At 62.1% G+C, this 24,134-nt stretch overlaps 1 protein-coding gene across 2 annotated transcripts in view; it reads left to right on the top strand.

Moving 5' to 3' along the window:
• Positions 1–23,747, top strand: part of MLLT1 (MLLT1 super elongation complex subunit) — a 65,024-nt gene extending 41,277 nt beyond the window's left edge. The window contains exons 4-12 of one of the 2 annotated variants that reach the window (XM_060145425.1): positions 5,290–5,433; positions 8,597–8,722; positions 12,545–13,099; positions 17,344–17,431; positions 19,058–19,166; positions 20,206–20,305; positions 20,567–20,638; positions 20,905–20,976; positions 21,188–23,747. In XM_060145425.1, coding sequence (XP_060001408.1) covers positions 5,290–5,433; positions 8,597–8,722; positions 12,545–13,099; positions 17,344–17,431; positions 19,058–19,166; positions 20,206–20,305; positions 20,567–20,638; positions 20,905–20,976; positions 21,188–21,316 — 1,395 coding nt within the window. In that variant the 3' untranslated portion in view covers positions 21,317–23,747. The remainder of the gene's footprint in view (positions 1–5,289; positions 5,434–8,596; positions 8,723–12,544; positions 13,100–17,343; positions 17,432–19,057; positions 19,167–20,205; positions 20,306–20,566; positions 20,639–20,904; positions 20,977–21,187) is intronic. The other variant, XM_060145426.1, reaches the window with a different exon arrangement.
• Positions 23,748–24,134: the final 387 nt, after the last annotated feature.

The raw sequence follows: 24,134 nt of genomic DNA on the forward strand, positions 1-24,134 counted from the left end.
TTGGAAGTTCCTAAGCCTCTCAGGCCCCAGGTCTTGTCCCGAGGGAGCTCTGATCATCAGTGTGCTCTGGGCACATGCTGGGTGCTGGGGGAGGCCCCTGCCCAGCCCACATGCCACTCCCTGGCTCTGCTCCTCACCGCTCACCTGGGCATCCCAGAGAACTCCTCCTGGGCGCTGTCTCGGGCCAGCGCGTTGCCCTGTTTGGTTTGTGTGGGTGTGAGAATGCTCCAAGAGCCAGGGGTTCCAGAGGATACTGCCTGCCTGGAGGGCGTCCTGGCTCCCTGCTGACCGGCCTCTTGGCACCGGGCGTGTACTCTGCCTCTGGTTCAGTTTATTCATCTGTGAAATGGGGACAGTAAGAGCACCTGTGCTTGGAAGAGTGCCTGGCCTCAGGGACACTCCACGGAGTTACGTTACAGACCAGTGGGTGTCATGTCAGCATCGCTGCTGCCCTGAGGGCTTCAGGACACTGGAGACCCTCCTCAGCCCTGGTCGTGCTGTGGGCACATGGTGGGCACCCGTGAAGTTTCTGTAGGACAGACGAGTACGTGGGCACATTCAGCAGACATGGGTGCTTGCTCAGCGCTGCCCCATAGGAACAGAAGGGGTCCCTTTGTCCAGAAGCGTGGTGGACAGAAAACAGACATGCATCCTGTGGACCGTGACAAAGGCTGTGATTGGGGATGATGGTCAGAGGAGGCCCTCGGAGGGAAGCCATTGGCGGGCTTTAAAGGAGTGGGTTGGGGATGAGCCAGGAGCCGGTTCAAACTCCATGGGTTGAGAGGAGGCCGCAGCAGAAGCAGCTGGGTGGTAGGGGCAGCGAGTGGTCCAGAGGAGTCGAGGAGGGGCTGGCTGAGGGGCCAGGGACTGGGGAAGTGGCTGGACCAGCCTTGCAGCTGCACCACCAGGCTGCGGCTGGTGGGGGGGGCGCGGGCGAGGGGGTGTCACCCAGAGAGGGCAGAGGCAAGAGGAAGTCCTGGTTCTGAGCCTCGGGCGCCCAAGTTTGGCAGCGGGGGTCCCATGTATGGGCTGCATCTCCACGTGCCCTCGTCAAGCCTCCGCTTCTTCCTGGTGAAAACAGTGGTTTCCGTTTCTCAGCTCTGATGGCACAGAGCTGAGCCCTGTGGCTGTAGCTCATCCTCCCACCTTTACAGGTAAGGAAGCCGAGGCTCAGGAGGGCAGGCCTTGTGCAGGGAGAGACGAGCCCCAGGCCCAGCCTGACCCTGTGCCCTGCAAGGGGGACAGCCAGCTGTCTGCTGACCTCCCCTTGCTGACACACAGGTGCCCTCAGCCGAGTTCCTCCTCCTAGCCTGTAGCCTCACTGCCCTATGTCCACTCGGAAGGTGACTGGGGAAAGTTGGAAGCCCCTGCAGGAGTGGACGGGGTGATGGGATGGGCCCCTGGGAGCTGTCTGTGGCCTGCCGCCTCCTGCCTGCGTCATCTTGGAGCAGATCCCAGGCATCATCATTTCACGTGTCAGCGCTTCAGACTGTGGCTCTAAAAGATAAGGGCTGCTTCTTATTTTATTCTTTCTTTTTTTAAAAAAATCAATTAATTTACTTTTGGCTACGTTGGGTCCTCGTTGCTGCGCACGGGCTTTCTCTAGTTGCTGTGAGCGGGGGCTGCTCTTCATTGCGGTGGCTTCTCTTGTTGCAGAGCGCGGGCTCTAGGCGGATGGGCTTCAGTAGTTGTGGCTCACGGGCTCAGTAGTTGTGGCTTGCGGGCTCTAGAGCGCAGGCTCAGCAGTTGCAGCACACGGGCTTAGCTGCTCAGTGGCATGTGGGATCTTCCTGGACCAGGGCTCGAACCCGTATCCCCTGCATTGGCAGGTGGATTCTTAACCACTGCGCCACCAAGGAAGTCCCAGGGCTGCTTTCTAGTAGTGTAACAGTACCAGTGTCACGCCTGCAAATTATCGATTTTTTAATCCCCAGCCTAAAGATCTTTCCTGTCTGAATCAGGATCTTGGCTGGACCCGCACATTGTCATTCAGGGGGTTGTCTCCTAAGTCTCTTTGAATCTATAGATTCTCCTTCTACCTTCTTTTTCTTTTTTTTGTTTCTTTGCACTTTATTTGTTGGAGAAGCTGCGTCATCTGTCCCGTAGAGTTTGGTACCGTCTGCCTTGTTGCTGCTTTCGTCCCCGTGGTGTCTGCATTTAGCACAGTCTCCTGATCTGTGTCTTCCCTGACAACGTGCACTTGAATCTGGAGGTGAGGTCTTCCCGGGAAGGGGGTCCATGCTGGTGAGGTTGGTAGGGTTAACAGACAGCGCCTGGGTGACCGACCTGTCAGGAGTCACAGATGGGTGGTAATCTTGTTCCTTCTTCCTGTAGTAGCCGGGATACGTTTGTGCCATTTACCCCTCTTATCGTCTGTGTGTTTACCTAGTGGGAAAGCGGGACAAATGCTTGCTTCCACCCGCCTCCTTTGTTTGCCAGTTTCAGGCCCTGCTCCCAGTCTCGACAGACGTTCTGCCGGCCAGAGGCTGTTTATTCCCCAGCACACGAATCTGTGCTCTCTCTTCCCCAGCCTCAACCCCCGTAGAGCCCTCTGCCCCCAGGATGAGGCTCACCCTCTCAGTGGCGGCCAAGGCCCTTCTCTCTGGGTCCCCTGCTGCCACTGCTGTCCACCCTCCCCTCCAGCTGCAGCCACGTGGGCTCTCGGGGTCCCAGAGAGGACACTGTGGCCTGTGGCGCTTCTCTGCACCCTCTAGCTGTTCTCCAAGCCTGTCACAGCCTCCATGGGCCCTTCCTGGCCCCTCCCCACCCCCACTGTTGGGTCAGGCCCCTCTCCAGCAGCGGTCACATTTCATTCTTTTGGCGAATATATGGAGCGCCTCCCCAGGGCCAGCACCCGGGGAGGGGGGTGCAGGACAGGAGTCCCCACAGCTGCTGCCTCCAGGGGTTCCCAGCTTGGTGGGGACACACACCCAGTGTGACAAATGCCTCCATATGGGTGGACACAGAGAAGGGGCACTGGCTGCATGTAGGGGCGTAACAGTGGTTACCAGGGGCTGCTTTCTCTTCCTTAACAAGAAGTGGGAGGCAGCAGCTCTGTGGCACTAGGGCTGCCAGCCTGGGGTGCTCTCGGCTTCCCTCCACGCTTGTGCCGTGGCTGATGCCGGCCTGCAGGTGTACCGTGTACCGTCTCACAGTTAGGCAGGAAGAAGAGAAATGCTGAGACTTTCTTGCACTTTTTTGATTTGGAAAGGAAAGCCCTCCCTAGGCTGACCTCCCTTATCTCATCGCCTCAAACTAGGTCACTGTCCACCTTGGACAAGGGGACTGATTTCCAAGTCTCTGCAGATGGGCGGGGTAGAAACCTATTCTTCCTGGGGCCAGGGGCCGGGGAGGGGCCGGGTCGGTGTCGGTGGCGTCAGGTTGGCTTGAGAAGGCCTGGCAGCTCCTGGAGGGCAGGGTCTGCGGCTCCATCGCGTGACAGATGCACCTTCTACCTTTGTGGCCTGGATGGGGGGACAGAGTCGTCCAAGTGCAACTGCAGGACCTCACTCCTGTCCCCTTTGTTCAGAAGTGGGCGTGTGGCCAGCCAGGCTGCCGCTCCCTGCATCACCAGCTCACCACGCGCCATCTGCCCAGGGATGGCGGGGCGGCCGGGGCCCTGGTGCACCACCGCAGGAGGAAGGGGCAAAGAGAAGCCAGCCCGGGAAGTGCCAGCGAGAGGGCTCTGCTGCCCTGCCCCTCCTTCCTCACCTCCTGTGCACTGCTGAGAGGCCGCCACTGGCTCCCTGTACTCCTAGTTTTCTCTCTCCCACGGATAGCACTTTAAAAAATTGGGGTGTAATTCACATACCAGGAAATTCACCCTTTTTAAAGCACACGAAATTTGGTGGTTTTAGCGTGTTCACAGTGTCGTGCAGTCATCACAGTTTTCTAGTTCCCAGGACGGTCTCATCATTCCAGAAGGAAACTTCATCCCTATTTGCAGTTAGTTTCCACGTTCCCCACCCCCAGCCCCTGGCAACCATGAAACCACTCTGTCTCTGGATATGCCTGTTCTGGACGCTTCGTGTAAATGGAATCACACACTGCACGGCCTTTTGTGTCTGGCTTCTCTCACTGAGCATCGTGTTTTTGAGGTTCATCCACGTGGTAACGTGTCAGTGCTTCATTCCTTTTTGTGGCTGGATACCATTCTGTTATATGGATGGACCACAATATGTTTATCCATTCACCTGTTGATGGACACTTGGGTTTGTTTCCGCTTTTTGACTATTGTGAGTGATGCTGCTGTGGATATAGGCGTACAAGTTTTTTGGGTTTTTTTTTTTTTTTTTTTTTTTTTTTTGCGGTACGCGGGCCTCTCACTGTTGTGGCCTCTCCCGTTGCGGAGCACAGGCTCCGGACGTGCAGGCTCAGCGGCCATGGCTCACGGGCCCAGCCGCTCCGCGGCATGTGGGATCTTCTGGGACCGGGGCACGAACCCGTGTCCCCTGCATCGGCAGGCGGACTCTCAACCACCGCGCCACCAGGGAAGCCCAGGCGTACAAGTTGTTATGTGAATGTGTATTTTCATTTCTTTTGGGTATACATCTAGGGGGGATATGTGGGTCATGCAGTTACTCTGTATTCAACATTCTGAGGAACTTTCGTACACTTTTCCAGAGGGACCACCATTTTACCTTCCTGCTAGCAGTGCACCAGGATCCTGGTTTCTCCACATCCTTGCCAAGGCTTGTTATTTTCCTTTTTTAAAATAATTGCCGTCCTAGTGGGTGTGAGGCAGTATTTTGTGGTTTTGATTTGTACTTCCCTAGTGGTTAATGGTGTTGAGCATCTTTTCGTGGGCTTATTGGCCGCCTGTATGTCTTTGGAGAAATTTCCCTTCCAGGAAAGGGGCCGGGGGTTGAGGCTGCAGGATCCTGGTCCTAGAGCCTGGGGTCCGGTCTCAGCATTGTCGCTGAGCAGCTGTGTGTCTTGGAGCGTCGTGTTCCCCGTCCATGGGCCGAGCACTGAGGGTTGAGGGGGATGTGTGTGCGGGGCTCCGCACACCATCGGCAGGACTGCTTCATTAACCAGCTGAGAATATCATCCTGATGATCTTTATTTCTGTCGTGGTGCCTGCTTTGCCGCTCCGCAAATAGTAAGTTGATTTGTTTTGCATGAGCGGAGCGATGGGGAGGCACACACACACACAGAGAAGCAGATGAGGGTCCGAGGGGAGAGGGGGGCAGGCCCGGCGGCAAGGAGTGCCTCCGCCTGGTCCGTGGCTGCCCTGCAGCCTCCTGCCCAGCCCTCTGAGTGGACTTCCTTTTGTTTTCTCTGTTTAAGGAGGAGCCAAGGAAGGTTTGCTTCACCTACGACCTGTTCCTGAACCTGGAGGGCAACCCGCCCGTCAACCACCTGCGCTGTGAGAAGCTCACCTTCAACAACCCCACCGTGGAGTTCCGGTACAAGCTGCTGATGGCCGGCGGGGTGAGTGTGCCGCTCCACGTGCCCCAACATGGCCCCCAGCGCTGGGCGGCCCTGGTGCTGGGGGCACCCGGGGCTCTCTAGCGTGTGGTTGGGCACCCAAGACCCAGAGGGGCAGGTTGCACGGGTGGCACCCAGCAGCTTTGGATGGGACCCAGGTGCCCCGAGTCTGCGCTAGGGTGTTGTCCGCTGCGAGTGACTAACTAGTCTCTGGTTACCCTGTAGCTTCTTGTTGGCTGTGGGCAATTAGCACCGTCCTCCATGGAGGTGGGGCGGGGTGGGGGGATGGGGCAGGCATGGGCGCGAGGCCAATCTGTCAGCTTGGAGCCGGAGCCAGTTTTAACCAGATCAGCAAGGCCTCGCGGGGGCGTGTCATGGGGGGTGGGGGGAGCAGCCCCGGCTCTGTAGGGGCTCCCTGCTGATGCGCGCTCCTGGCGGTTTTGTCCTGGTGACACAGGCTCTCAGAACTCAGGTCTCCGTTGCAAGTTGTGTGGCCAGTGATCCCCCTGCACGTGGCAAGGCCTTTGGAGAGCTGGGTCGGGTGCTCGGTCGTGGAGGAGGACTGGACTGCGCCGAGGGCGGTGGGCTGAGCACACGGACATCCCGAGCCTGGGATGGGGGAGTCGGGCTGGGGGCGCGAGAGCCTGTGTGTGCGCACGTGTGTGTCGTCGAGGCAGGCGCACCTCCCCAGTGCGTGAGGGCGTTTGGCTTGGGTTTCTTTGGCTCTGGGGAGCAGTCCCTTCCTGTTCACTTAATCCAGTTGGGTCTTTCTATAAACTTCTTTAAAAATATGAAAGCACTCACGCATTCATCGCAGAATACGTGATTAAGTCATGCTGTATTCCTAGCAAAAGATTAGTGTGCGGTTCTAATCTAGCACATGATGGCTCACGGAGTCCAGTCACAGAGCCGGGAGGTGCAGCGTCAGCTTACACAGATGTTGGCCCTGAGTTTGCTGGGTTCAGCGGTCCTCCCCCAGCTCTGCTTCTCTACCTTATTTTTGCTGCCAAATATTTTCCAAAGTATTTCCCGAGGTGTTCCCGGGTGTTCCCCCAAAGCTTTCACGGTCACCTCTCTTTGGGAGACAGACACACACAGCGTCCACGGGCCTCTCAGAGTCCCAGGACCCAGGCACCGAGACCTTGGCTCCCCACGTAAAGTTTTTTTTTTTTAACCTTTAGAGTCACATGGGAAAACTGGTTGTATCATTTATAGTCATTTATTTTATTTTTTAAAAACTAAAACGTTTTGAAATTTAAAAAAAAAAAGATGTTTTCTTTGCTCTGAGGAGATGCAGGTTCAGTGAGCATCATCTAAACACATAAAACTGGAGGGCAGGGAGGAGGAGGTGCGCAGGGGCTGGGGAGGGAGGTGGGGAGGGCAGGCGCGGCCTGCAGTTTGGGAGGGAGGGAGGGAGGCCCGCGAGCTGCCACCCTGTGGTCTCTGCTGGCTGCTGTTCTGGCCCTTTGGGGCTGCCTGGAGAGCCAGTTGGCTGGTCAGGAACTTTCTCGCCCTTTGGGGCTGCGGGCTTCACGCCCCAGGCTGATGGCAGGGCAGTGCTTTCTGGTCCTAGGAGCTGCCCGAGACCTTTATGGGACGGTGGCTCCCGAGCCCTGAGTCCTGGTCCCTGTTTGCCATTCTGGGGCTCTGGGTCCCAGTGGCACCGCCTTTGCCATCCCGTGGCGGATGGGCCCGGAGCCTGCCTGCATTGACGTTGATGTCGGCGCTGGAAGCGCAGGAGGCCAGCGCAGGAGGAGCGGGCTGTCGGTGAGCCCACGAGGACTGCTTTCTGTGCGGCCCCTTCTCCCGGGATTGCCTGAGCCCTGTCGCTCCTCGCGTGAGGCTCAGACACCATCAGCGGTGACCTGAGCTGCTTCCCGCTGTGCCAGGCGGTTGCCCGGCCCCTCAGCTTGTGTCTCATCCTTTGCCCCGTCGGCAGTTGAGCTGCGCAGAGGTAGAGGCTCCTTCAGAGGCCAGGGGTGAGACGGGTCCCCGTGGAGCCATGTGCCCCAAAGGGCTGTCACAGACAGGCAGCGACACGGGAGGCCTCCACGCGTTGTCCTGGGATAGGGTTGGTTGGGGACCTTCATTTGAAGGGAGAGAAGTTGCAGCGAAAGTAGAAGAAAAAGGTCTGTGGGTGGACGCACTAAGGCATCCCGTGGCCCCGCCGTTCTCCTGGGCTGCGCTCTCCGTTGCTTCCCTGTGGCCTGGAGTGTGCGGGTCGCCAACAGCGTGATCCCGGGCCTGGTGGGGCAGGCGGCTTCTGGGTGTCTGGTTCAGAGCGTGGTGGTCGGACAGGCTCCCGTGAGCAGCACCGCCTCGGGCTCCGCTGCAGGGCTTGGAGGGCAAGGGGCTCCACCGCCCTCCTTTCAACCCGGCGTCCCCGCAGCCAGGCGTGACCTTGGCCCCCCCCAGGTGAAACGCTGGTTCCTCGGGGAATCCCAGGCTTTCAGGGTTACTCGTGGGGCTGTTCTACCAGGCTAAATGCTTGCTTCTTTCTGTGTGTGTGCGCTTTATTCTTTTGTTCTGTCTCATCAGCGTCTGGAAGGCTCCCTCTGAGCGCTGACTGCTACTAGGGTCAATTTGCGGTGTCAGTATTTCGAGGACTTGCCCGCCGCCTTCTCCCCCTTCAGCCGGGGCCTCGGGAGCCTGGCTGGAGCCGGGCAGGTGTTTCCCCGTGCACCTCCTAGCAGGACCCTGGACCCTCCCTCCTCTGGGCCCTCCCCCCCACCCCCCGCGCCCACCCCACGCAGCTCTCCTCTGGCCTGGCCGCACTCTCCCTGTCTGTCCACCCCGCCCGCCTCACGGTGGAGGAGGACATCGGGCACACACATCCCGCAGAGGTTGCCCCCTCCGCCGCAGCTGCCTGCTCTGGGTGTCCGGCCGGCTTCCCGCCCATGCCAACCGTGCTTCTGGTCTGTCTGCACCGCCGCGTGTGGGGCAGCTTTGGCCACAGCTCCGCGTCTTCTCGGCCGGCCCGGCCCACCGCGCCCAGCCATCCTGGGACCCGGCTTCTCTTCGCTCTCTGCCCGGCCCCGCTTGGCTCCAGCGCTCGGCACTCGGCCCCTCCCGGAGGGAAGCTCCGCAGGCCGGCTTCCTCTTGCCGATCGAATTTCCAGCCTGCCTCCTTGCTCGTTGATAACATCTGTCTCTTCTTTATCACTAGGTGATGGTAATGCCCGAAGGAGCAGAAACGGTGTCCAGGCCCAGCCCCGACTACCCCATGTTACCCACAATTCCACTCTCTGCCTTCTCTGACCCCAAGAAGACCAAACCGTCCCACGGCTCCAAGGTTAGTGAGGCGGAAGGCCCAGTCATGTGGGAGCGCTGGGGCCCAGTGGCGGGGCCTGGGCTCAGGGCGCCCCTCCGCAGAGCTGGACCTTCCGTCCCCGGACTCGCTCCCTTGGCATCCTCTCTCGGAGCACATCTCTGCGCTCCGCCCGGCTGCTCTGCCCCTTCATCAGGAGGCTTGCCCTCCTGAACCGCTCAGACAGCCAAATGATCGCAGGTTCTTCCCCCGTTCCTCTTGAGGCCAGAGAGCCTGCCCCGTTCTCCCGTCCACCGAGTCTGAGGGCCTAGGGCCACTCGGACAGAACCGCAAGAGGCTGGCGTGGCTGGGGGCCGTGGACAGAGCGTGTCCACCGCTGCCTCCTGGGCGTTACTGGCACTCCCCATCCGTAGGGGCTGGCGCTCCCTCCCGCGGCTGCTCCAGGCTCCGCTTCCTTCTTTGGCAGCAGCTCTGGGCAGAGAGAGCTCGCCTGGGGGAAGGGCCGGGTGGAATCATGTGGCGGAGCCAGCTGTTTCGCCTCAAGAAGAAACGTTTCCTCGTCTTCTCTCGGCCAGCCAGGCAGGTGGCACTCTGCCCTCCCGACACCTCTCTCTCTCAGCTGTCCCGGAGTGGCCTCCGGAGCCCTCGGGCTGGTCCCGCAGTGGACCTGGAAGCTTGTGGGCATGCGTCCTACGCTGCAGCCACCTACACAGCTGTGTCCCCGAGGCCAAGCTCTGCCTGGCTCTCAGGGCAGCTGCTAGTCGTCCGCCACCAACCCTGCAAGTGTATCCATTTCTCATCTTGGCAGTTTTCTTGCTTCACTCCCTATCGGGTGTCGGGGGCCTGGTTGAGGTGGACAGGTTGAACTCTTGGGCCGTCTTACAGCCTTATGCTCATCAGCAACCTTGGAGGAGGGCCACGTCAGCCAGGCAAGGTCTTTCTGGCACTTTCCACAAGGCCACTAGGTCTCTGAAATCCTCAGATCTGTCTGACTTAAGCCCTCTGGACGCGTGAGGCCAGAGTCTTCAAGTACAGAGTGCGGCTCCAGGGTCTTCCCCTCACAGGACTCCTAGGTCTTTCCCTGAACCTCACGGGACTTGAAGAAAAATTCTTGCTAACGATCTTGGCAGCTTCTCCGAGCCACCCACGGTTTTTCGGAAGTCGGTGCAAAATAGGAAGAGTGGGAACTGCCATCTCTTCTGTACCTGTTGCTTGCAAGTCACCTGAGAAGTGCCCCCTCCCAGGTGGTGAGGACACTCCAGTGGCCAACAGAGCCACGTCTGCTGGGGGTGCTGGTGGCATCTCTTGCTGAGGTCTTTGAAACCCCTGGGACCCCCCCAAGCCAGTGGGTGTATCTGCGAGGCTTGGGCGGCCTGCAGGTAGGGTCCTTCCTCTTCACCCCTCCCGGTCCAGCATCTTTCTGCAGCCCCTGAACGCTGTGACATAGGGGGTCCCTGCGAAGGTTTCTGCTGATGGCTCTCTGACAGACCCCCTCTGCCCATTGTCACAGTCCTGCCTCTGAGTCATCGGCCTCTTCTTCCAGCTGAGGAAGCACCGGCTCTTTCCCCCAGACGGATTCTCCACTGCCTGGACCTGCAGAGGCTGACTGGCTGGACCGCATGCTCCAGGCAGAAGGGCCAGGAGGGAGGGGCGTGGTCCTTGTAGGGCCTTGGGGCCGCTGGAGAGTCTGGCTGTTGCAGCCCCAGGTGGATTGGTCCCTGTGGTTCTGTTTCTTCCCACAGACCCCCGGAGGGTAGCTTGGCAGGCAGGAAGTGGAGCCTCCTAGGAGAGGACCGGGACCCCCTGAAGGCTCACTGTGCAGGTGGCTGTTCCCTTTGGTCCCGCCGCCCCCTGGACTCGTGCGCCTATAGCTTCAGGGCGCCCTGCCTCTCCTTGTCTGATGTCAGCCAGTCGGCCTGGTGGGCTTTTCTCTAACACTTGGTTCTTAATCATTTTGGGTCCTCGACAGCTTTGAGAACATGACTGCAGTGGAGCTTTGCCCCAGGAACGTCTACATTATGCTACAGACGTAGTGTGTGACTTCAGAGGGCCTGTGCTCTTGGGTGCCCGTACAGCGCTCCGGGTGAAGAGCCGCCGCTCCGAGGCCCCTGCTAGTTGGGCAGGCCCTGGACAGCGGGGAGGCTCTGCCGCCCCGGGCAGGGGGCCGTCGGCAGTCGTGCCCATCAGGGGTGCTCCGCTGCACCTCTCGGGGCTGGGACTGTGCGGCCCAGGCGGGCTCATGGGCGCTGCAGGAAGAGGCCAGGATGGTGTGGGAGGTCTCTGCTTCTTGCCTCCCTCCTTGGGGGGACAGCGTGCTGGAGAGTGGAGCCCCCAGAGACTGGCCCCATTCCACACAGCAGCCTCCCAGGGGTGCCCCTTTACACAGGCTTCTAAAGGGGTGCTCGTGGTGTGAGCACCCCTTCCTGCTGCCGTGGTGACGTGACGGCCGGGGCCAGGGCACAGGGCCGACTTCTCTCCAGGGAGGTGGCAGGAGCCCATGGCCACGTGGGGCTGGCCCTGAACCTTTGGCACTGGTGTGGGTAGTGGATCCGCAAGAAAACGGGGACTCCAGTAGGTCAGAGGTGGTTCTAGGCTGTGCCGTCTTTCCCTGTGGCTCTTTGCTGGGAGGCTTCTGTCGCTGGACCCTTGGAGACTGTGAGCGCAGGAAGCAGAGGCCCAGCTGCTGGGTGTTCACCTGGCTCGCCCGTCCCTTCAGCACTTGGGGTGAGCTGGTAGAGGGAGGCTGCTTTGGGGGCCCCGCCCAGGTGGGCCCCTGTGGTCTAGCTGCTGGTGGTGCCCAGCCGTGCACCTGTCCCACAGAGTTGGGGGCAGAATCCTGGCAGCGGACGGCAGCGGGCACCTGTCCCGCAGCCCTGGCTGTGCGGCGAGGTGGTGATGCGGTGTACACGGTGTTGGCGAGGAGCAGGCCCGCCAAGGTGTCAGACGGGGCTCCTGCCTGGGGGCGGGGTGACTGTGCACTCGCTGTCCGCCCTCTCCGCCCTCCCCACCCTGCACTGTCGCCTGGTGAGGTAGGTGGTCTTGCTCCTGCTCAGAGGGAGCGCAGGCGTGCAGGCTTGGAGGCCACCAGCCCGCCTTCCCGGCGGCCCGGTGCAGGGCTGCTCACTGCCTCTGTTGCCGGTGGGAGCCCCCCTGACCTGGCTCATCAATGCCAGAGTCCAGGCTCCACCCTCAACCCTCGGTTTCCGAGGCGGAGGTTGAGGCATTGCACATGGTTTAGAAAAGCTGCCCAGGCGGCTTGGGTTCCGGGATACCGGGATACGTCTAGGAGCCGTTAGTCATGCGCAGTGCCTGGGAACCTGGCAGGCGCTCAGTTAATGCTCAATGTGGAGATTAAAGGGCGATCAAAGAGCTGCGGTGCTGGCATGCATTGGGGCCAGGCCAGGCCGGGCCGGAGCCGGGCCTTACAGGCAGGGTGGGGGCGACCTGGGGAGGCACCTGGCTCTGGTGGGGACAGAGGAGAGGCCCCGCCTGCTGGCGCCCCCAGCCCCCGCGCCGCAGCAGCCCCGCGGGAAGCTGCAAGGCGCTGGAGCGGGAGTGGGTCGGTGTGGCTTGCCTGTCTGTATCTGACTCACCGTGTACTCTTCTTGAATCCCTCAGGGGAGTCTTAGCCTGCAGCCGCCTGGGACCTGCTGACACTTCCTAGTAGTTTAAAGGGACAGCTCCATTTAAAACTCTCACCTGCTGCCTTACTTTTTCGCTTTATGGAAGATTTTCTCTAGCTGAGTCTGAATCAGGTGGATTATACTTTGTAGGGGTCGTGGGAGGCGGAGCAGGGCGGCCCCGAGATGCCATTTGACTGTGTCCCCCTCCTGCCCGGCATTGCAGGACGCCAGCAGGGAGAGCGGCAAGGCCTGCAAGGCCCACAAGACGACCAAGGAGCACCGGGAGCGGCCGCGCAAGGACTCAGAGAGCAGGGGCGCCTGCAAGGAGCCGGAGCGCGAGCAGGCCAGGAGCGCCAAGGACGCCGCGCGGAAGCTGGGCGAGGGCCGGCCGCCCAAGGAGGACAAGGCCCCGCCGCCCAAGGCCGCATTCAAGGAGCCCAAGATGGCCCTGAAGGAGACCAAACTGGAGAGCATGTCCCCCAAAGGCGGGCCCCCGCCGCCGCCCCCGCCCAAGTCTTCCAGCAAGCGGCCGGCCGCCGCCGACTCACCCAAGCCCAGCGCCAAAAAGCAGAAGAAGAGCAGCTCCAAGGGGTCCAGGAGCGCCCCGAGCACCTCACCCCGCACCTCATCTTCCTCCTTCTCGGACAAAAAGCCGGCCAAGGACAAGGGCGGTGCCAAAGCGGAGAAGGTCAAGCCTGAGAACGAGCCCAGGGAGATCAAAAAGCCTCCGGAGGCGGAGGAGTCCAACTCGGAGGACGAGGCCTCCTTCAAGACCGAGGTGAGGTGGCTCCTTCCCCTGCCCTTCTCCCCTTCCCACACCCCACCCTCATCCTCTCTCTGCAGGCTCTGAGCCGCCCAGAGGTTACAAGGAGGCTGGGCGCCCACTTGCTCCATGTAGCTTTGGGCAGCCTCTGCCTTGCCAGACCTCAGTTTCCCCTTACGTTGGGGGTGACGAAACCGCCTCGCGAGATCTGTGTGGACGCAAGATCTGCTTGGGATGAAGGGTCCCAGTTCAGCGTGATACTGGTACCTGCGTTCACAGCTCTTCTCGGGCTGCCCCCTGTGTGGGCCGGAGTCTCACTGGCCGCTTTGGGGTCAGAGTGGGCGATTGTGTCTCACCATGGAGTCTTTACCCGGCTGCCGCAGGCTCGGTCAGCCAGGGCACCCCCTCCCTCCACTCGTGATGTGGTGTCCCTGTGTGTTTTCATCCCACTCTCTGGGTCCGGGAGCCAGAGGTTCTGGGTTTTTCCTGCAGCAGCATTTCCATGCGGCTCTGAATGTCACCATCAGAGACGGCTTGAGTCACAAAGGAGCTAGGGGCCAGATTGTTGACTGGGTAGCCAAACCTCTCTGGGCCTTGGAGGGCTATGTCATTTCTGCATGCTGTTTGGTCTCTGGTACTCAGCGAACAGGGACTTGGAGGGATGGATGGATGGATACATAGTTGGATGGACGGATGGATGAGTGAGCGATTGACCCCCTCACCTGTATCACCAGCCCCAGCCCTCAGTGGCCTTTTTTTAAAAATTAATTATTTATTTACGGCTGCATTGGGTCTTCGTTGCTGTGCGCGGGCTTCTCATTGCGGCGGCTTCTCTTGTTCTGGAGCACGGGCTCTGGGCACGCAGGCTTCAGTAGCTGTGGCTCGAAGGCTCTAGAGCGCAGGCTCAGTAGTTGTGGCGCACGGGCTTAGCCGCTCCGCGGCATGTGGGATCTTCCCGGACCAGGGCTCGAACCTGTGTCCCCTGCATTGGCAGGCGGATTCTTAACCACTGCGCCACCGGGGAAGCCCTCAGTGGCCTTTTGTAGTTCCCAGACTCTTATTCACTCTCAAAGGCAGAAGCTTTGTCTCCAGCATTGCTGCTCAGAGAGCCACTGGGACTTTGCAGGTGGTTCCCAGAGGTGAAGCCAGAGGTGGTTTGTGTCAGTAGCACCGATGTCGTGAGCGTGCGGCTTCCAGGGGCACCTCGTTGGAGGTGGCTGGGGGTGACAGTTTGGCTCATGGGTAACAGTGCATCCCCACAATTAGGGACACACACAGGGCTGGTGATGTCACATGCCCAGCGCTTCTTGCGCCCGGGAGACTGTCTGCCAATGAACCTGAGGATGGCAGGACCCCGGAACGTCTCTCTTACTTGGAGACTCCTGGGAGTCCAGGGCCCTCCCAGCCACCTCTCGGTTGCCGGAGGTTCTTTGGGTGCTTCATAGCGCCCCATCTAGCATCTTTCTCTTCCATCTGCTCAGACCCGGAGCTCTGGTCTGGTGCGCTTCCCTCCTGTCCGCCTCAGGTGCTTCCAGAGAGACCTTCCTGTGCCCAAGGCTGGTGCCCCTGTGTAGGGAAGAGGTGGAGGCCTCCCTGAGCCCTGCCTCCCCGGCTGAATGTTGGCGCCCTGGCCACGGGTGTCCACCCTGACGTCCTGCTGTGATTGTTGTGAGCACCCGTGCCACTGTGGGCAGCTCCCTCCACCTGCTCCGTGCGGGGGGGTGGGGCTGGCTGGGTGTCCAGTGTCTGTGGCCTTGGCCACCGCGGCCCTGAGGCTGGAATCGCTCAAGGAAGCCCAGGGCTTTCTCCTGGCTGAAGAGGCGCATCCCACGCGCTGAGAGACTTCTGAACGGCGAGTCTGGGCCGTCAGCATGCCCGGGGGATCTCTAGGGCTGCTGGACAGTGACTCACATGTCCTGACCCTGGGACCTGGCGAGGCACACGTGGCCATGGCGAAGGGGGCGAGACGGCCTTCCAGACCCGGGCCTCCCCAGCTGCCCTTGCCTGTCTCCGGCCGTCCCACGCTGGAGGCCGAGTGGGCGCCACTGCCGGAAAGCTCTGACCGCTGCGTGGAGCCCAAGTCTCCTCCTCCCCCTCGGCCCTCAGAGGGGCCAGGCAGCTCCTTGTCTGAGTCCCGGGCCAAGCCCCCCAGCTCCTCTGGCTCTCCTCTGGCTGCTCCTCTGGGGTCTCCTTGGCTGTGGGGTTCCTGACACTCAGTCCCTTTCAGTCACAGGCCCTGGAGCACTGGGAGCACAGCAGGCCCTCCACCCTCCTTCCGGACGCCCTGTGTAGCCTGAGCCCCAGAACACGTCAGCAGCCCCTCGAGGGCTTTTGTGACCCCCAGGAACCATTAGGCTCTTGGGGCTGAAACCACTTCCCGATTCCCCCCTCCCCTCCACACCCCGCCTATTGGATTCATGTGGAAGGAAAGGGGACGAGTGTGGCTGAGAAGCCCACCTGGCCTGGGACGTCAGGACAGAGCAGGTGCTACCCTGCCCTGGACCTTCCTGAGCCTGTTGGCCCGAGCCTGCGTGCTGGTGGCCTCCCAGCCAGGTCTTCCCTGCCCCGGAGCTCTGTCCGAATTCCCTGCCCCAGAGGTCAGAAGCGCAATCGGCATCGACCTCCGTGTGCTTAGCAGAGGCCAGCAGGGCAGCTCTTTTACAGATGGGGAAACTGAGGCTTAAAACCACGGGCTGCCTTGGCCGGTTGGTGAGAAAGCCAAGGTCAGAAGCCAGGACCTCCGAGCCAGAATAAGAACTGAGAGATATGCATGCAGGGGGGACCATGTGGCTCCAGGCCCGTTTTTGGGGGTGGGGAGGGTCACACACTGGTCTGAGTGCTACCCACCCAGTGGACAGTGGTTGATGGCAGTCTAGGCTGGTTTCCCGGGGAGGGTTCCTCAGGGCACACCACTGGCCCGTGTGAAGGCAGCAAGTCGGGGACGTTGGCAGGGGCGTGCTGGGAGGGCCCAGAGCGGGTCAGGCTGGGCGGTGGCGGACCCCAGAGGAGGGAGCCCTCAGCTCTTCAGCTGGGAAGCATTCTGTGCCCAGGCAGTGGGATCCTTCTCTGAGTCTGCTGAGGAGAGACCTGAGCCTTCCCGGGTCTCCTTCCGGGAGCAGGGGCTGCCCTCAGCCCACGGGCCAGCGGGAGGGGCTCCTCTCCTGGGGTCTCCTCTCCTGTGGCACGTGCCAGGATTGAGGAGACACTGCTGGGTTCCTCCGCCTGTCTCCTGGCCCCTTCCAGGTGCTCAGGCTGCTCAGCTCCCCCAGACAGTCCCCGAGGACAGAAGGCTGGACGGCGTCTGGGCGCCCTGGGCTGGCAGGCTTTCTGAGCCATGGACTGCCCACTGGAGCCCAGTCTGGCCCAGCCCCCGGCCCTGGGCTTATCACTCTGCTGCGCATACCTGTGCAGCAGCCTGTTGGTTTCTCCTGAGGGCCCAGAGCAGACGCCACCCAGTTCTGGCTCAGCCCCTTCCCCACGCGGGCCTCTCAAGTGGGAGGTGCTGCCCCACGCTACTTACGCCTTAGTATCCTAGGGCCTGGGCTCCTAGTTCGGGCTTTTACTGCCCCCTGGTGGCCAAGTCAGGGCTAAAGGAAGAGGAGAAGGGGGATGTGACCGGCTCTGGGTGCAGTGGGGCCAGCTGTGAGTCCACTGTGTCCTCAAGTGCTTGTCACTTGCCCACACACTCACTCATCATCACCTCAGGGGCACCCAGTGACAGAGAGACAGCTTGTTGTCGCTACTCAGCCTCAGGACAGACTGAGGAAATGAGGGGCAGGATGAGAACGCACCCACCTTTCCTGTTCGGACCTTCCAGCTGTTGGCCGCAGCGCCGCAGTGCACACCAGCCAGCTGTGGTCTCGCCGGAGGAGGGTAGGGCCCACACGTGAGAGCAGCCACAGTCGCCTGCCGCCGCCTCCAGTCCCCCTGCGGCGAGAGCTTGCCTCGGCCCCGTCCTCCTGCGCAGGCAGGTGGGAGCACCAGGCGTGGCTGGAGATTTACCGTCCCTCAGTGGGAAAAGAAAGGTCATTGGTTGCATTTTGAATGCACACCGGCGGCATCCTGGGGCTGGGGGAGGAGGTGGGATGGGATCAGGGTCTCGGGTGCCGGGGCCTGGCGCCTTGGCGGCCTTTGGAGTGCGTATCTGGGGCGTCCTGCCTGGCTGTCCCCGCCACCGGAGGGCTCCTTTTCTTTGGACTGAAAGATGACTGTTGTCCTCTCTCCCTGCTGCCCCCCGCCTGCGCTGCCGTGGGGTGAAGTCCGCCCAGTCGAGCCCATCCAACTCCAGCTCCAGCTCCGACTCCAGTTCAGATTCGGATTTTGAGCCATCTCAGAACCACAGTCAAGGTGCGTGCTGGGAAAGGAGAGAGCCGGGGTGGGGACGCACGGGGCTGGTTTCCGGTGGAAAGGCTCACTGCTCTGGGAGCAGCCCCCTGACCTTCCCGGAGGCCAGTGGGGCACTGGGTCTGGTATGGAGTCCAGGGGTTCACAAGGAATCTCCCGATGTGGGCTTGCTCGTGCCCGAGTTTCAGCACACCCTGAGTCTGAACGCTGCCGCCACGGCCAGAAAAACCCGAGGGCAGGGCGCGAGGGAGGGTAGGGAGGCTTGGGCCTGGGCTGAGCTTGCCCAGGGTTTCACTTCAGGATACGCTGTTTGCCTGGACCGGGCCCTAGAGATCCGTGTCCACAGGCGTGTGGACGCTCAGGGGTCCGGTGTTAAAAGCAGAACTGGCACAGATGACCCGACCGCCAGCTGTCCGTCGCCTGGGCCCTCAGCTTTGCCCCATCTGTGCGACAGGGCTTTGAGCTGTGCGTTGTGGGTCTGCGGTGGAGGGCCCTGTTGTGACTTGGGCCCTGCCCTTGCCGGAAGCCTCCTTTCCAGCTCCTCCCAGATGGAGGCTCACTTGGCCAGCGCAGGGTCCCTTCCTCTGCCTCAGCCACCCAGCCAAGCACTCCGCTCCTGCCGCGTGCCTGGCCAGCACTCGGCCCAGGCCCCCGCAGCCTGCAGTGCTGCCTTTTCCCTGCAGGCCGCCTGGGGTACTTGTTGGGAGGCGGCACCAGACCCATTTCCTGCCCCAGAGTGGATAGGGCCCCCTGGCCCGTCGACCCCTGCCCACCCTCGCACTGGAAGCACCTGTTCTGGTGGATCGGATTGAGAATTTCCTCCACGGCCTGCAGTCCCTTTTGGAGGGTGGGGGAGAGCTGGGGGAGGCGAGCGTAGTCCGGGGGCCTGACATAAAGACACGCAGTCCTGAGGGGGCTGGGGGATGGGGTGCTCCAAGCCCACACTCTCTCCAACGGTTCTTATCTACGGGGAAGGGAGGGGGAAACCTGCCCTGCACGGGATCACATGACCAAGGTAATTGAGGGCTTTGTGTCCCTCTGTTGCCTTGGTAACAGGAATATAAACCAAGATGCCGTCTGTAGGGGACTGGAACCGAGTGTCTCTGGAGAAAGGGGAGGACGGTGGGCCGGGAGCAGTGGAGGGGCCTGCCACGGGGCTGGGCAGGCCCGAGGAGGGGCGCAGGCTGGGGGGCTGGTGTTCTGTGGCCCATGCTGCGGGCCGCCTCGCCCTTCTCAGCCAGGGCTGGTTCGTCCTGCCTGCAGGCAGAGCTCTGATCCCAGCAGCCGGAGCCGAGGAGGGCTGCTCCTTTGCAATGGAGGGGCCCTGCGGTCCTGTCTTGGGCCAGGGCCCAGAGGCCTGTGAGGAGGGCCAGGAAGGTAGGGGTGGGGGGAGCCAGGGGTCTCTTAAGGAGGGGGTGCCCACAGGCGCAGTGCTTGGAGATAGGCGGCAGGCCCCACCGGGCCAGAGGAACCTCCGAGGTGGGTTTGCCTGGGTGTGTTTTGGGGGTCGTGGCGTCAAGGAGCTCCATGTGGCCCTGGGGGTGGAGGGGACTCTGGGGTGCACGTGGAGCCCTGAACCCCCTTCTCTCCCCCTCCCTCCCTCCAACCCTTCCTCGCGGCCCTCACCAGGACCCCTGCGCTCCATGGTGGAGGACCTGCAGTCCGAGGAATCTGACGAGGACGACTCTTCGTCAGGCGAGGAGGCTGCTGGCAAGACGAACGCAGGAAGGGACTCCAGGTGCCTGGGCCGGAGGGGAGGAGTGGGCGTGGGCGCACCGGGGCAGCTCTGCCTGGCCCTGCTGTAATCGTGGGGCCTCCAGGAGGTGGGCCAGGACGGGGGCTCCCCGGGGTGAGGCAAAGGGAACCTCTGAGCCCACCGGGCGGTGCCCTGCCTAGGCATTGAGGTGGGCCTGGGGGCCTCGGGGGGCATCCTTCCTCCCCTCGCTGGAGGGTGTGACTGCCTGGCAGGGAGGGGCAGGACGCTCAGGGAGAGGAGTCCATCACCACCCGAGAAGGGGGGCGAGGCGGTGCCCAGCAGCCCGAGGACCAGCCTTGGTCCCAGGCGTATGGGACAGTGGGGGCTGGTTCCTCTGCTCTCGGGCTCGGGCCAGGGGTCCCTTCCCCCTTCCCCAGGTGCACTGGCCCAGGGAAGATGACGTGTGGCCTTCCCCCAGAGTGGGGTAAGCCGAGGCCCCTCCTTTGGACACCCCCAGGCCTTGGGAGCGAGCCCACCTCAGGGATGGCTGTGCGTTCTCAGCCTCCAGCCCAGCGCAAGTGCCAGCCTTGGCCCCAGGACTGTGGGGTGGGCTCAGCAGACTCGGGGTCTGGGCCCCGCCCAGCAAGGGGCGGGCGTCTGGTGTCACCACGCTGGCACCTGTGACCCTCCCTCCCTCCCTCCCTCCCGGGGCTTTGGGCTCAGGCTGCCGCTGGCGGGGACTGTCCTGCAGGGTGCCGCACCGCACCGGCATTCTGAGCCTGCAGTGAGCAGCGAGCCCCGCCGGGATCCCAGAGCCTCTCAGAGCCAGCGTGCTTGTCTCTGGGTTCTTTGCTCTTTGAAGGCAGCTCAGATGCATTCTTTCTTTCCTTTTCTTTTAAGCCGGCAGTGACCGCCTAGAGCTGGCTGAGGGGGTCTCCTGAGCTGTAGGGGGAGCGCCGGGCGCTGGCCTGGCCCCAGGGAAGGGCCGAGTCCGTCCCAGAGCCCCAGAGCATTGTTCGCAGGGTGGGGCCCCCTCCCCTGAGCACAGGGTGGCCTGACAGGGTGTCGTGTCTGCGTTCAGGTTGAGCTTCAGTGACAGCGAGAGCGACAACAGTGCCGACTCCTGCCTACCCAGCCGGGAGCCCCCTCCACCCAAGAAGCCACCCCCACCCAACAGCAAGGTAGCGTCCTAGAGGCCGGCTGAGGGTTGGGCCTGGGGTTTCTCCAAGCGTCTGAGGCTCAGGGTGGTGGGCGCAGAGGAAGGTCATTTCACCCCCAGGCCCCAGAGATCGTCAGTTGCCCAGGAGGGGCTGCCCTTAGAGTTGGGTCCAGGGCCAGAGGAGGGAGGACAAGCAGGCCTGGGGCCTGGGAAGGTGGTGGCCCTGGGGGCTGGGGAAGGGGGTGTGGGCTGGCCCTCACACAGACCTGGGGTCACCCTGCAGACGTCAGGCCGCCGGAGCCCGGAGCCCTGCAGCAAGCCCGAGAAGATCCTCAAGAGGGGTGCCTACGACAAGGTGGGGGCTGGGGGGTGGGGGGACCTACGACAAGGGGGGGGCTGGAGTGGGGAGGGGGCTGGGATGGGGAGGGGCCTGTGACAAGGCGGGGCTGGAGTGGGGAGGAGCCTACGACAAGGCAGGGCTGGGGCGGGGGTGGGGGGGGCTATGACAAGGTTGGGGCTGGGGGAGTGGGGAGGGCCTACGACAGCACCAGCCTGGAGCTGACGTGGGTGTGGTCACAGGGCTATGCGGGGCCACGCGCTGAGCGCCTCTCTGTCCCCCAGGCCTACACTGACGAGTTGGTGGAGCTGCACCGGAGGCTGATGGCGCTGCGGGAGCGCAACGTGCTGCAGCAGGTACTGGATGCAGCCACCCACGCCGCGGCCCCCGGAAGGCAAAGCATCTCAGAGGAGTCCCGGGTGGGGTGCCCCTGAGGCCCGTGGGCTGCTGACCCCGTTAGGCAGCCCCAGGGAATCACTCTCCATTCTCCTCGAGGGCCTGGTGGGGGGCGGGGTCCACGCCAGCCTAGCGCCCTGTACACTGAAGCCACCTGCCACCACCCTCCAGATCGTGAACCTGATCGAGGAGACCGGCCACTTCAACGTCACCAACACCACCTTCGACTTCGACCTCTTCTCCCTGGATGAGACCACCGTGCGCAAGCTGCAGAGCTACCTGGAGGCGGTGGCCACATGACCCTGGGCCGGGTGCCGGGCCGTGTCCCCGGGGTCCTGGGAGGCCACGTCTGGGCCCCGCCTTCCCTCCTCTCTCAACTTGCCCGCCCGCAGCACTGCCTTAGTGACCGCCCTGTCCTCGGCCCACACGGCCAGCTGCACTTTCCTCGTCGGGAGCCCCGGGGCAGAGGGGCCCAGGCCGGCGCTGCTGCTCCCCGACACCCTGGGGCCGTCACCTGGGCCCCCCTTGGAAAGTGGCTTGTGTACTCCCGAGGGGGAAGAGACGTGCCCTGCAGTGGGGGCCTTGCTCCTCGGTGGGGCGTGTGGCCCAGCTTCACTGCCCGGGCCCCTCTGAGAGGCTGGGGCACTGCCTCCGGCCTCCCCCAACGGTTCGGAACACCCCGCCGCGCCCCAGGACCTCAGAGGGCTCCTGCCGCACCAGGACGGGCCCGGCTCGTCCTCCGCGTCAGCCAGACACGGCCCTGTGTCGGCTCTCACTGTGCTGGGACTCCGTGCTGTATAGTTCTCTCTCTATTATATATATATGTCTGCACTGTAGGTACCGAGCGGTTCCGGGTGTGCATTTCCAGGGCAGCAGTGCACGTGGGGGTGGGGGGTGTAAGGCGGGACTTGTAGGTTGCGATGTCTCCGCTGCCCTTGGCGTCGGGCTGAGGGCCGGGCTGGAGCGCCAGCTCACCCTCTCCAGGTGCAGGGAGGACGCCTCCTGCCGCTCCCGGGGCGGTGAACACTGCGCGCCGCCGTCTCCAGGAGCCGCCCTCCCGGCCCCCAGCCAGCCGCGGGCTGAGACTGGGTCGGTGTCCTGGGGCTCGTCCTCTTCCTCCTTCCATAGGATCCTCTTCCTTCTGTTGACCGAGTCTTCGAACTTTGGAAAAAATGAGCTTTTGCCAAATAAGACGGGATAGTTTGTGGAGTTTTTTGAGGAGCGTCAGGACTCAGAACCAGCCCCTCGTGCCTGGGCCCCGGCCGGCGACAGGCCCTCCCACCCCTGCGATTCACGCCGGTCCAGGGCTGGAGACCCAACTCCTCGCACGCCTGAAACTCTCCAAGGGCCAAGCCAGGTCCTCCCTCCCGGCCAGAACGCCCTCACAGAGTCAGCCCACCTTGTGGTGGGCTTCTGGGGGCTGGGGACCTCGACTCAAGGCTCCTCTGGTCCCCACCGGCTCCAGGAGAGGAGGCCAGGGCTGGAGCCAGGCTCACTTCTCTCCCACCCACTGTCGGACGGTCCCTCCTCCCCCCAGTTTGTGAATTCCCACGTGGGGCATGCCACGCTCCCCTTCCCTGTGGTCCCTGACCATTTTCACTGCTCCGATTCTGTCTGTCTGTCAGGCAGACCCCAAACACTCCCTCGGGAGCCCCGCCTCCAAGGCTTCCCCGAACGCCAGCCTTCCTGGTGAGATCCCAGGACTCGGGGAAGGCCCGAGAACTTTCAGAGGAAACTGCCGTGACTCCTCGCCATCTGCTCTGATTCTCTCCCAACCCCACTGCCTTGAGGTATTAGGAAGAGGGCAGGCCTGTGTGGCAGGCTCCGTGCTGCCACCGTCCCCTTCTCCAGGCAGGCCAACAATACTCTGAAGTGGGGCACTTCTCTTCTCTGGAAACTCTAAGACATTGGACAGAAAGGACTGGCCCGAGAGCAGCAGCTGCCTGGCCCTCTGTGCACAGAGGCCGCTGGGGGTCGCGGGTGGGAGCCTCAGCCCAAGGGCCCCAGTCTTTCGCCTTCCGGAGGATCTCCTGGGAGGGGCTGTAGGCCCTCCCGGCTCTGTGACTCGGGCGGCCCTCTGCTCAGGAGCCAGGCTCTGCCCCTGAGGCAGCTAGAGGAAGGCCGGGCTCTCGGGCCTGCCCTTTGCAGTAGCAGCAGCAGCAGCATCTGGCCCTGCCTGCTGTTTCCAGGGCCTTTGGAAGCACCAACCCATTTCTGTTACCTCCTCTGGCCAGAAGGCCCCAGTGCTGGCCATGTGACCACCTGATGGACGTGCCAGGCAGCCAGGGCCCCGACCACGGCATTCCCAGCTGCTCCCCCCACCCCACCCCCAGCTGCCCGGCAGCTGGGCCCACCAGGGCTCTGGGGACGCTTCCATAGGAAGGGGCCGGCACTTTGTGATTGCCGTGTGTTTAGTGTTAAGCCCCCTGACCCCAGTGCAAACCCCGGTGTTTTGCTATCTCCTGAAGAAAATGTAAACCGACGCCTGAAAGCAAAAGGTATCGAATACCTTTCTTACCCACAAGGGTTTTTACAAAGAATGTGTCTAACTAGGAACTAGGACACTCATCGGCCCGAGACCAACTCCTGGATAAGAGGAATAAAGGAGAATTGTGTTTGTAATAAGTTACAGGATTGTTTCTGTCCTGGATTTTAAACTTTTTGTTAAATTGTGAAATTATGGAGGAGTTTTATAGAAAAAAAGTGAAATAAAGTCAGATGGGAAAGCAGAGATCTGTTCAGCTTCATGTATCTGCTTGCTCCCCCCCCCCGCTGTGGGGTTGGTGGGTGGAGCCACAGAGCACCATGGGGTTCCTCGTCTCCTCTCCCCGTCCCAGTGCTTCCAGACCGATGACCAGGAAGAGGAGAGAGGGCTGGAACCGAGCCTGTTGGGCATGACGAGTGGGGACAGGGAATGTGAGCGAGGCTGGCATCCCGTAGGAAGAGAGTCGGCACCACCAGAAACCCAAGAGGCGCGAGATGGCGGAGAACTGAGTGTCTGGTCCTGCTTCTGATGGTGTGTTCTTCCCTTGCACGCAGGCAGCAAGTTTTGCGTTAAAAAGCAAGCCTAACTTCACAGTGTGGACGAATGGGTGGGTGGATGAGTGGGTGGATGATG

The sequence above is a fragment of the Lagenorhynchus albirostris genome, chromosome 3 (genome assembly GCF_949774975.1).
Source record: "Lagenorhynchus albirostris chromosome 3, mLagAlb1.1, whole genome shotgun sequence".
NCBI lineage: Eukaryota > Metazoa > Chordata > Mammalia > Artiodactyla > Delphinidae > Lagenorhynchus > Lagenorhynchus albirostris.